This window comes from Polypterus senegalus, chromosome 12, assembly GCF_016835505.1.
Source record: "Polypterus senegalus isolate Bchr_013 chromosome 12, ASM1683550v1, whole genome shotgun sequence".
Classification (NCBI taxonomy): domain Eukaryota; kingdom Metazoa; phylum Chordata; class Cladistia; order Polypteriformes; family Polypteridae; genus Polypterus; species Polypterus senegalus.
The window spans coordinates 62,037,635-62,050,138 of NC_053165.1; the positions used below are offsets into that span (position 1 = coordinate 62,037,635).

General features: G+C 40.3%; 1 protein-coding gene across 5 annotated transcripts in view; it reads right to left on the reverse strand.

Annotated features, from left to right (window-relative positions):
* acacb (acetyl-CoA carboxylase beta) overlaps positions 1–12,504 on the reverse strand; it is a 70,615-nt gene that overhangs the window by 2,076 nt on the left and 56,035 nt on the right. For all 5 annotated transcript variants that reach the window (XM_039771805.1, XM_039771803.1, XM_039771801.1 and 2 more), the window contains 16 exons: positions 11,210–11,413; positions 10,268–10,423; positions 9,937–10,059; positions 9,562–9,831; positions 9,203–9,300; positions 7,817–7,937; positions 6,785–6,895; positions 6,354–6,497; positions 5,171–5,291; positions 4,914–5,010; positions 3,424–3,520; positions 3,056–3,191; positions 2,668–2,845; positions 1,277–1,389; positions 621–775; positions 368–538 (listed from right to left, as the gene is read on the reverse strand). In XM_039771805.1, the coding sequence (XP_039627739.1) occupies positions 368–538; positions 621–775; positions 1,277–1,389; positions 2,668–2,845; positions 3,056–3,191; positions 3,424–3,520; positions 4,914–5,010; positions 5,171–5,291; positions 6,354–6,497; positions 6,785–6,895; positions 7,817–7,937; positions 9,203–9,300; positions 9,562–9,831; positions 9,937–10,059; positions 10,268–10,423; positions 11,210–11,413 (2,295 nt within the window). The remainder of the gene's footprint in view (positions 1–367; positions 539–620; positions 776–1,276; positions 1,390–2,667; positions 2,846–3,055; positions 3,192–3,423; positions 3,521–4,913; positions 5,011–5,170; positions 5,292–6,353; positions 6,498–6,784; positions 6,896–7,816; positions 7,938–9,202; positions 9,301–9,561; positions 9,832–9,936; positions 10,060–10,267; positions 10,424–11,209; positions 11,414–12,504) is intronic.

Here is a 12,504-nt window from a genome sequence, read left to right on the forward strand (position 1 = left end):
CATTTTGGACACCATCACAGATTTTCCAGGGTCATTCATGTGAAAAAGCCAATACACACATGATTGGCTTTAATTTACGAGTCCACTAGAAGCCATAATTATAAGCAACGGTCCTGGTGTCTAAGGTCTCCAGCTAGCTAACTGTGTCATTACAAACTGAGCTGGGGGTCTCATACAGAGAGTGCAGCAAATGAGGTCTCAAGTATTCTGTAGCAAGTTGTACCCCTGTATGTACTACCTCTACTCCGCAATCTTGGTTAGACACACATCACCTTAACCCTGCACTGACTATTAATAAAACAACACAACAGGAAGGACTAACATTCTGAGACCAGAGAACAAGGAAACTCCAAGCAGACAACATCACCTTGACTGGCCCTTCTGTTTCCACAAACCAGCGCCTCAACATGGACTGGATGTGTCCATCACTCAGCTCGCTGTTGGCTTGGAGGATCTCCCGCTTTACCACGTCCTCCAGGAGAAGGCGCCGCAGCCGCCAATAAAAGAAGACCCGCACATTCTTCCACTCGAGGATATCCTACAGCAAAAATGGAAATCCTGCAGACCTGTTTCTATACAAAACAATTGTCATCATTGAAGAGAAAGCATCTGTGCCTTACTGTTATGGCACCTTTCTCCTGCATGCGTCCTGGGGTGTCATGAAGGTCCACAAAGTGCACAGCAACCTGGTGGTAGATGGGCAGCAAGAACTCCTCTCGTGCTTTCTGTTGTTTTTCCAGGTTTTTGCGTTCTTCCTCTGAGAGCTCTGGTGTGCCTGGCCAAGGAAAGAGAATGCAGCTGCCATTTTAGCCTGTCATCCGACCCTCAGTTCAGCAGTACCATATATTCTGCATGAGGAGTACAGAAATATGTCCTCTACCCTATGGCTGATTCACTATTGGTCATGCTGTTTTAGTTTGATGGGCACCATGCTCCACCTTCCAGGTACAACAAGAGTAGACAATCTGCTTTTAGCTTAGTCCTCTCTTCATCAGGAATGAGAGGATGAAGGGCAGTAGAGGATCAAGGCCTTTAGTCAAAAATAGGCATGCCTGGAATTTCAGCCATTAAACATTAAGACACGCGGCTAATGGCAGACAACAAGCAGAATGAATAATCAAATTTTTTCAAACAGAAGCTGCTTTTTTGAGACCTTTAAATATTAGCTTGATGTTAAAGAGTACCTATCTGAGCCATTTTCTCATCCATTCTTTTCATGTGGAAAATTCCAACACTATATCAACACTATTCATCTTCTCAGCACATCTCCTTTTACCTAGCTGCTCAGCCAGTCGTGCGTAGAGAGGATCAATTCGCCTCATGGTCTTCACCAAATCCTTCTTCCTGAATCGGATCTCCACAGTGCCCTCTGCTTCCAGTACCCCTCCTCTGAAAACCAAGCAGACATGATATCTAAGCCATCATCTACCCAAGATGGCCAGCAGGTGCAGAGCTGACACCAAAGACAGACCTCACTCTTTAAATCCCTTTCCCCATACTCCAGACTCTCAGTTGCCAGCAGCTCTCCTGTCTGGCTGGCTTAGTACTGTACCACTCCTAGTGAATATGCCAGTCTTCTCCATTCAATGTATTTGCCCATTTTTTGGACAGCAATGGGGTCAAGACATGAACCCGAAACCCCACAAGGGTCAGCAGCCAACAGCCATGGTACTGTAAAGCAATCACATTCACTCAAGCTAGCATCACTAATCCAACTAACAGGATATGTTTGGGCTTTACAGACCCCCTGGACTTAATAGACAAGAAGTACCACTATGGAGGTTCAGTGGAGTCTAGGACTCTGAAGAGTAAAATCATCACTACCAAAGGGAGAGCATGCACCATATTCCAACCGGGAATAGGGTCCTGGTGGCAAACCTAATGCTGGCAATTCTTTTGGGTTATTCCATTACTCTTTACTGTCCGTAGGAAGTGTGAAGGCCCCTTTACCTTGCAAAGAAAATGGCACCTTCAAAACTACATCAGCTGAACCAATCAGCATCTAACACATTTTTAAGGAGGCTGAACATATGAGCAACGAAGGGGTATTCATTCTTTGGTGCTAAATGTCTTAACCTTATTACCTGATTTTGAAAAACTAAGTAGGTGACAGCAGTCTTAACAAGGTGAATAACTGACTACAGAGATCAGGAACAAAAATAATGGGACCAAGACAAAGGAATGGTCAGAATAACCAAGATAGAGTTGATAACAAGAAACAGTCAACTCTCGCCAAAGGCCAAAACACAAGGCAAAAGGTGTTGTTGATTAAACAGAATATTTCAAAACTAACACAAACAAGTAAAAGTCCCAAATTTCAAAGAAAACACCAGATAATTCATTGGATTCTTTGTTCAGCCCAAAACTAGGATAGCAAGGATATCACAACAGCTGTAAGTGATGTCAGTCAAAACATGACACAGTGATGGCATATGGCATTGCAGCTAAAAATACACACTTAAAAAGAAATGGAATATTCTGAAGAATCCAATCATCTTAATGTATATCCACTGAAAAAAATGTGCATATTAATTTGAAGGACTTACAAGTGACAGATTTTCATTGATTTGAACCTGCTCCTGTGAAGCTTAATACAAAATGGAGGAAGATGCCAATTTGGAAAAAAAAAAAAGTTTATTAAAATGAAAACAACAGTAGCTTGGATACCTGCTCTCCTGGTCAGCATACAGCTCCATGCACAGTGGGTTGATAGTAGGATCAATTACTACCCAGGAGCCCCCTCGGAGTTCAGCATGAGGGGGGATGTAAATGAGAACAGGCTGGCGGAACTCCCTCAAACTGTCTACTATGTAGGCGCCAAACTTGAGGACTTGATCATACATATCTGTGTGGGGAGGTGAGCGCAAGAGGTGGTAAAGTCAAAAACAGGCATAAATCTTGACCAAAGTTAATAAAAGATCAACTCTTTCTTCTTTCAGAAGCATCACTGGGTGCTGCATGCTAGCTACCTTTGTATCCCTGTCAAAGTGGGCACAGATCATATAAGCATGAGGAATGTATGAGATGAGACTCATCACAGAGAGAGAACATTTACCTTTCATTCCTCCAGAAAATCCTCTCCAGTTGGCAAATACAAGGAGAGGCAGCCCCTCGCGATTGAAATCTTGGATAGCTTGAGCAGTCTTGAAGGCAGAGTCTGGAAACCACACCTGTCCGGCCTGTTGTAAAATCTGGGAAAACATTTAAAAAGAAGTAGGAAATTGTGAAAAAGGCAACCATTGTATGTGTATCCACTGAAACAAATGTGCAAGTTCATTTGTTGGAACTACAACAGACAGACTTTTCATCGACTCGGTCACAAGCTGCACCTGGTAAACTACACATGTAGTGTCCATCCCACTAACCTCTACTACTCGGGAGGCTCACTTGTATGGACGTTATCAAATATTTCTCCAAACTTACATGTGCTTCTGATTCTGGGTTGGCAGGATCAGCTGGTATAGTCACTTCAACTGTCCGTGTTTCAACTGCAATTACACCAACAGGGATTCCCCCCAACCTGCAATACAGACACAAAACACGTTCAAATATGGCTTCTTGGCGAGTTTTCTCCAGAGCAAAAAGGGAAGTAACAATCAGATCAATGAGAGACATCAAGAGATGATGACTAAGGAAACGGGACCAAAACCCACAAGTGTCATTCCAAGCTGTTATGATATTAATGCCACCTGAGAAAGCAGCAGAGCCAGAGGCCTGAACACCATTAATGGGTTACACGCCGTTGCTGTAAAAAGCAAATTATCATAATGTCTGGTTTGGTTTGTAGGCATTATTAGGCAGTGCTGTGAAAACCCAAGTCCAAGAAAGAGATGTCAACAGCTGAGCAAAAACCAAACCATGACAGACAAATGTTTAATATTAGTAGTAAATGTAGTCTTGTCACATGAGCCGTTTAGAGTCAAGAAACACGTCACCAACATCCAGCACCAAGATAAACATAGTCCCAATATTACTGTAACTGAAATTAACTCTCCCAGAGTTCCTGGTCAAACCAAGTTAATCATTCTTTTAAGGATTTTATATTTTTCATGTCTGAGCTGTTAAAGGCTTTGACAAAAAATGTTAAATAAATCTGGATTTATGTTCTTTGCCTGCTCCTTCGATCTTGCTCCATTTACAGACCCTAACGCCCCCAAACCCCATCTCCTTTGCTAATTAATGACCTGAGTTTGTGTAGCCACCCAATGCGAAACTGATTCATTTTAACAAATAGTCCTTAGCAACTTATAAGTCACTTCAGTGGCCTAAAGCCTTTGAGTCCATATAATTTAAACTGATCCACAAGAGGGCAAAATTGAGTACATAAGGAGGAAGTAAAGACCCAGTGTTGGCTGGTGATACCTTTGCATGGCAATGTAACAATACATATTGTATATAAAGACAGATAATTCAACTAATCAAGTTCAGTTTTACTTTGTACCTTTCATGATGATTGCAAGCTCCGTTGCTTTATAGCTAATGTAAGAATGTAAAACAGTTACTTACACATGCACAAATCTCGGTCAAACTTTATTTAGCATTGCATGGCAGCCACCTGCTCATACTGCTGATGTCAAAAATAAAGACCTACTCTGCCAAGATAAATACTGCTGCAGGCACAGTCCAAGGTCACAAAACAAGCCAATAGTAAGACAAACTCGTTACCTTGTGGTTTCATGTTTACCCATATTTTGACGTTTGGGGTACAATGGCAGCTTGTCACTCTCACTAATCCTCATTAGTCTGGGGAGGTGTTAAAACTGCACTAGTTCCACACACCCTGTGGTGGTTGGGCACCTTTCCAGGGCTGTTTTCTGCCATGTGCCCAGTGCAGCCATGATAGGCTCTGACACCCTCACCCTCAATTGGATGAAGTGGGTCTGAGAGAGTTTAGTTATAGTCCACACACCTACCTGGCTCTGCCCACCACAACTGTTCGCGCCCAAGATGTCATCACTTCCATGAAAGAACCATGGTCAAAGAAGCCACTCTGCCAGCTGCCCCTAATGGCTATAATGCAGACAAGTAATGCGAAATGTGTCAGTATGTGTTTCAGAGAACAATGCTTTCATTCAGCACATAATCACTCATTAAATGATAATTATCTTGAAGTCTAGAAAAATTAAGCCACCCGAATACATCAAACTAAGGGCAACAATTATCAGCCTACTAGGGTGAGCTCTTCCAGCCAGAAGCCATCGAGGGTCATAGGGTCCTTTGTTCGGTGTAAATTCTATCTCTCGCTCAACTGAGTCCTTTGGCTTAGTCACTGGGAGGGGACTTTTCTTGTCCTGAAAAAAAGCAGCAATTTCTACTATTAAGGTCCATTTTTACATGAATAAGGGAGACAAAATTTCTATCAGTCCAGTGCTGGTTCCACTAGCATGTGAAAAACCAAGCTAGGTTCTCTACATTTTGCCTCAAAAGGGAAACACAGATTAAATCCTGAACTACCAAAGGCCATTACTTTACTGGCTTGTCATTATTGATCTGCTTTCAATGGTGAGGTTTGTGGAGCTTGACAGACCAGACTACTCTACCTGCTCCCAGCTTCTCGGGTAACATTTCCAGCCTCTCAAGAGGTATAATACTTCCAGTGTGCCATATCTGGTATATCTCCCATAGCAGGCAACCTGGGGTACCTAACAACATACCCAAATGATCTAAACTGGCTTGTCTAAATACAAATAAGCTATAGTTTTACTCTGAGGTCCTCCCATATTGCCAGGCTTCTTGCTTTACCATGGCATACTGCACAGGAGCCTCACTTCTGCCACATGTTTTAACAAGGCTACTCTTCTGGTCACCGTCCAGAGCTTTTGAGCATAGGAAAGAATGAGGAGTAAACTGATTAGCTCCCATTTAGCATTGAACAAATTCTAATTTATGGAATTACTAAGGTCTAGTCAATTGATTAAAGAATAAGGGAAAACCAAAGAATGACATTGTAACAAAAAGGGTGCACTTACACTAGTTTAAAATATCAAACTTCTTCCTTAACAGCTACATAAAAAGAAGCCAGTTAGAAATATTATAACTTTAGCATTACATGCATTCTGTCCTTGTGATGGTACTGGTGAATGTGAAACCAAATGGTTGACAAAGATGGCTAAATATGTGGAAGGGGGCCAGTCACCCCTCACCATCTTTCTAGTGTGGTTAAAGTACAAATTACGTTTGTCAGTGTTAGGTAAACTCAACTCCTAAATGTATGTAGTTTTTAATTTGTTTGATTTACATGAAGTCCACTTTAGTAGATGCCATGCTGGAGACTTGATGTAGTTTTAATCAGACATAAACAATAAAAATGTCTTTACATTTTACTGCTATCCCTCAATGAAACAAAAACTTACCTTGGGCATGTAAGAAAGCCACTGCAAAATAGTGAAGACACCTTCAAAATCATCTGGGACAGTGACGTGAGACACCCCATTGTTGTGCATGATCTGAACTCCACCCAGCTGATTGTTTGATGTGTAAACGTCCCTGCCAAGAACCTGCCAAGGAGCAATGACCACCACAAACACATCAGTCCTCAGGACATCTAGATGGAGATACTTACTATCTTGGATTATTGAACACCAGCGATATAAACATTCCTACAGCACGCTCATATCTGAAGACCAGCATTTTTTTTTTTTTTTTTAAGACACATTTTTGGGATTTCCAAGATGAAGGTGATGCAGATGCAGTGTTAACATTAAAGCGTTTTGACATTATTCTTCTCCAAGAGGAGAAGTTAAAAGACACTAACCAAAGAAGAGACAGTTAAATGATTCTGTACCTTGTTGAGTGCGTTGGCTCCAGTCAGAATGATGTGGGAGTTTTCTACCTGGATGACACGTTGGCCAAGTCTGACCAGGTAGGCACCGATTCCAATTGCTCGGCAGGTCACCTGAGGGCAAACAATGAAGACCACTGAAAACAAAAAACAGTATGCTATACTCAGCCAAGTGACACCTACCCTAGTGGCTCCAGGAATCCACTATAATGTGCCTTTTTTCAGTGATCTATACTTTTACCCATGGGTTGTACTAACGAGCAGGAATGGCATTAGTTTTTTATGGACCTCGGGCACTTCAAAATTGATTATGGTCCTTCATAATAAAATTGTTTCCAGCCTGCTAGCTATAAAAGAATGACTAATATAATAATTCTTAGACATGTATGAAAACAAAATTGGATAAATGATGGTCATAGATCATTATAATCCATTGGAATTGCACTTTGATACATCAGCTGTGTACTTTCAATGAGGCTGGTGTACACGTGTTGAAGGTGTTGTTGACAGGGTTGGCATCAACTGTCCCATATGCCTGGCCAGGTGTAAGTAGGTGCAGAAATCAGTGTATGGATCTGGTTGGTTAATCAATGTTTTTCAGCTAAAGGAGAAGACATCAGGACCAGCAAGGAGAGGTGTTTACTTCAGATTACCTGTAGCTGTGTGGAGTGCACAGCCAGAGGTAACACAGGGGGCAGTAACTCAACTTTATGATTTTTGGCTTAAACCCCTCTTCTCCAGTACAGACTGACCCTCGTGATTTTTCTCTGAGCTACACAGAAAATATGTGCCAGAGCTGAGTTGTGCAGAGGTACAGCACCAATTACATTACTATAAGGGAAGGTAATCCACCAGAGCCAACTGCAAGTCATTTGCAACCTACATTGACTCTGAAATGCTGACATCATAAATTTCTTTATGAGCACAAATGTCAGCTTTAGGTCACCTTATATACACAGCACATACTCTTCCAACCTCTCCATAGGCACATTAACTAAAATTAAAAATGGTGATGCCCTCTTCACAGACACTCACCATGCTAATTGTGATAACCTCCTCATAAGCAAGGGATGATTCTCCAGCAATGGTCCCAGAACCTCTCAGATTCTCCACTCCCAGGCCTTCCTCCTTCCCAATTATATCAGTTATGATGTACCTAGGTGGGAGAGAATTTGTGCCCACAGATATTAGTGTATTTAATAGAAAAGGTAAAATTATAAGAATGCCTTCTATTAGGCTTGCAGCTGCCATCTCTCTGACATTTAGAAGTTTCAAAATGTGTGACATCACATGCATGTATTCCCTCACAGAAGCACACAAGACAAGTATGCAGGCTCCATGAAACTAATAAGGCAAACACTGATTTAATCTTTTAAGCAGCTAATAGTCTGGAAATCTTAATGAAGCGTTGAAGCTGGTCCTGGAGAAACAATGTTTACTTGTAATTCTTTGGACAAGAATTTAAAAAGAGGGAATCTAATTTGTGAAAGACATACAGAAAGATGGCTTAGATGTATGCTTGTGTATTATTATTATTCTTCTTAATAATAATAATAATAATAACAATACATTTTTTATATAGCACCTTTCCCATGCTTAAGGTGCTTATTTAAACAGCAGGTATATGCAAGATTGGACACAAATATTTTTACACAGAACACTAATCAGATAAATACAGGAGATACAAAGTATGAAATAGAATAAAAGACAAACCAGAGTAAAATACTGAAATCAATAATAAAAGTAAAGCCTGAACAAACAACATCATTTGTGATATAGCACACACACACACACAAATTATCCTGAGCATCTTGACAGAGAGGTAAACTAAAAGAAGGGGCAGAATGTTAACTTAAAAGCTTTTCTCAACAGATGAGTTTTAAGTTGTGTTTTAAATGAATGAATTGAGTCAGCTGATCTAATTAATTTAGGGAGGTCATTCCAAAGTTTGCGCACTATACAGTGGTTAGTGTGGGGCACAAAAAGATTGCCAGAATCAGAGGACCTTAGTGGGCGAACAGGTGCATAGCGATGGAGAAGGTCACTGATGTAGTCTGGCACAAGGCCATTTAAAAGTATTGTCCATTGTCTGTGTATACATGCATATATCAGTCTTCTATAACCCATATGCTATGAATAACTTGCATATCTCTCTATCCACAAAGGTGTGCTTGCGTCATTTACTGAAATGCAAGTCTATCGCCCTGCGAGACTGTTACTGGCAAGAAAGCAAAGGAGTTGATGTGATCCTATGCTTGAAATGACGAATTTTGTTCATAAATTAGAATTTATTTATCCCCCAGACCTCACACTTCTTCATGGTGCACATTTCTGCAAACTAAAACTGTTTAATAATACTTTGCAACTTTGACTATAAAAAAAGAGGAAAAAAAAAAAACTTAACAAATATCTTCTACATACCGGGATTCGCCACTTTCCTCCACATGCTCACAGTGCACAGAGTTCAAGGAGCTGATTCGAGTGTAGTCTTGAGGTGTCAAGTACAAATATTTGAAACCCTGAACATGAGATAGCATTCAAAAGAACACATTAAAAAAGAAAAGAACACATTGTGGGATTTTCTGAATCAGCAGACATAAAAAATCAGTTTAAATTCAAAGACAGCATTATAATTACTTTTTTAGGTAAAACCTCAATAAAGGAGCATTGCCAGATGGTTCCGGAGCAATAGTATTTAAATCTATTTGGTAACTGTAGGCAAATTGTATAATATTGATTAGTAAAGGTAAATATACAAAGTGGCATATGCTGCAGAATACCTTGTAAGGGTCTCCTGGGTCAATCCAGGCTACATTGAACATATGTTTAACCTCCTCTGCCAAACCAATCCGTGCACCACTGTTGGCGGAAATGTAGATGCGTGGAATGCCCTCAGTTCTCGCCAGTTCAGAGGCACGCAGGAACAGCAGATCTTCCTGAGGCCCAAAGGATCCAATTTTAAAAGTGATGTCATTGCAGATGACAATAAGGTCACGACCCTGAGGGTACTCTGGAGTATTTATCCTCATCCGGAAGGCCACCATTCCCACCTACATGAGGAAAGGCAAAAAGAAAAAATAAAAAGGCAATCAAAAACAAACTAGACTTCTTTCTGCTTAAGAATATACTGTGACTATTATCAGAGCTGAGCTTACATCGTTGCCTCCTGGAAGTCTATTCATCTGCACCAACTGGCCTTGATTGTCCAGGACCAACTCTGTACACATCAGGACATCTTTTGGGGAATCCACCTCTGATGCCCAAACTTTGAACAGAGCCTAAATGCGAGAGCAAAAACTTTTACAAATGTAGCCGAATGATAATTAAAGCACCAATAACTTAAAATCAGAGAAAATTTAAAGCAAAACGAGTTGTCCATGCTCTGGTCAAACAATTAACAGAAACAGTATTACAGACCTAGTGGACTTGTTGTGGTAAATATCATTCAAATATGGACACAACAGCACTTGAATGACCAATATTTACCTGCCGGAACATTTCTGGGAAGTCATACACATATGTTGTACCCAGAGACTGTGCCTGGAACCTCTTTGATTGCAATAAGTCTTTAGTGACATATGGAGTGTTGATGAGCATCCCATGCAGCAAGCTTTGTTTATCGCCGTAGGACTGGAACATGATCTAAAAAAATAAGCATGTGTTAAGACACACTGTTTACTCAGACAGAAAATGAATATGGTGAAGTGTACAAGAGCAGTAACAGATAAATTCAAACACTACACACCAAACTGTCACCTTGGACTGTATGGCGGGGTGGACACTTGCAACTGAATCCTGGCAAATGCCTTCCAGGCTACAAGGTCAGAGGTTCTGCACGCTCTCCAAGGGCCAGATAAAAGTAAACAAAGCTATTTTAATCTTATGGCCTGTCTCCTGGGTACAGGACAGCCTCATCTTGGGAGGAATGGCTAAAATAACACAGCAACATGTGTTTTAAACAGGTAGCAACCTTCAGAAAAAGATGTTCTTAGAATTAATCAAAAACAGCATTTTGATTTTGGAAGCCAACAAGCCAAACCAGCGTTCTTTTTGGAGGGCAAAAATAGGGATTCAAATGACCTAATTTGGGAAGCTACTGAAACTCTTCTCCTCTCTTTTCAATTGCACTGAATGACTTCTACAAAAATAAGCACACAACATCAAAAATAAGCTACACTTTTAAGTATAGTAGATTTAATAACCATATAAGTGACATACTTATATTTTGAAGTCTAAATAATAAAATCATCTGTTCCTGAAAAGGGCTAAAATCATACAGTGTAGGGCATTTTAAGGTGCTGCTACAAGCAAAATCCTTGACAGTATAAATGGTATTTCTCAGAGTAAAAAGAGGAAACTTTGAACACAAAACCCTCTCTGATTAAATTCTAAATATTGTTCTCCAGACAGTAGCTTTCAAAATCTCACCTGTCCTGTGCGAGGGTCAGTAACTTCCTTATACAGACTAATGTCTAAATAGTAGCCAGATTCGTTGGTCAGGAAAAGGCGAATGGGAACGGCCTTGCCTGTGGGTGTCAGACGGATGTTGATCTTGAGTTCTGCTTGAAGAACCCTCAGTTTCCACAGCCGGCTGCCATAACGCATAACCATTGAACGCACTGACTCTTCAATCTGTAGAGGCGAGATCATTGATTTTTAAAAGAATTCAGCATGACTTAACACATCTGCTAGGCCATAAATGTTCTACCAATGTGCACAAGATCCTTAACAAATAGTGCATGGGATAATCTACTCATCAATGCCCAATTGATGTCATTCTTGCAAATGTCATTATTTCCCTTTATGCTATTTGCACCTAAATATTATGATTACAAGAGAAGCCCATAGGTCTTCATGTGATACTGTCATGTTAACGGCAGAAACACGTATGAAGTAACATTAGATGCTCTTTTCACTCACTGCTGTCAATGTCATGTTGTTATAGTATTAAATGGAGCAGGTACCAAAAGGTGCTATTACAGAGAACTCTAATAGCCAGTGGAGGGTGCAAGTAATCAGATTTACACAGTCACCATGATAAACAGCACTTCTCTGGGTGCTGATTAATGCCCATGTGATTCCTGCTTAAGTGTCAGTGTTTCTTTCCCACATGAGTTTTAACTTAAACTGTGAAAAGGATATTTATTTGATAATATCTTCTTTAAAAATGAATGACTATTTCTGAATCTGCTTATTACAGTACAAATGTGCAGAGATGCAGAGTCATTCCTGTTAGTAAAGAGAACACCACATTAGTGAATCCTGCATTAGGTAGCAGGCTATAAAACGTGGTAAATTTCTGTGGAAAACACCACCCAAATCACAACAGTGCAATTTATTGGGATCAAATAACTCAAAAGTGTTACATTTTTTGGGAAAAACACAGTCCCTGATTGTATACTACATTAACATTGCATGAAAAGGCAAATTCCACATTTATGGAGCAAATCAGTCCAGGGTGCATATGGTGCAAGACAACATGCTGCCCACGTTTAAACAGCATTAAAATAAATTCCCTTAATAGTTAAGTAAAAATACTCATAAAAATCATATTGCTGGTGAAGATTTTTGGATTTATCTTATCCTTAAAGTAAAAAAAAGGCTTTAATCATTTAAGTTGTTATTAGTTATAAAACCATGTGGCGTTCATTCATCACTTTTCTGGGCCCAATTTATCATGGAGCTGGAGTCTCTTTCAACAGCAGTATTAGGCAGGGGTCAGC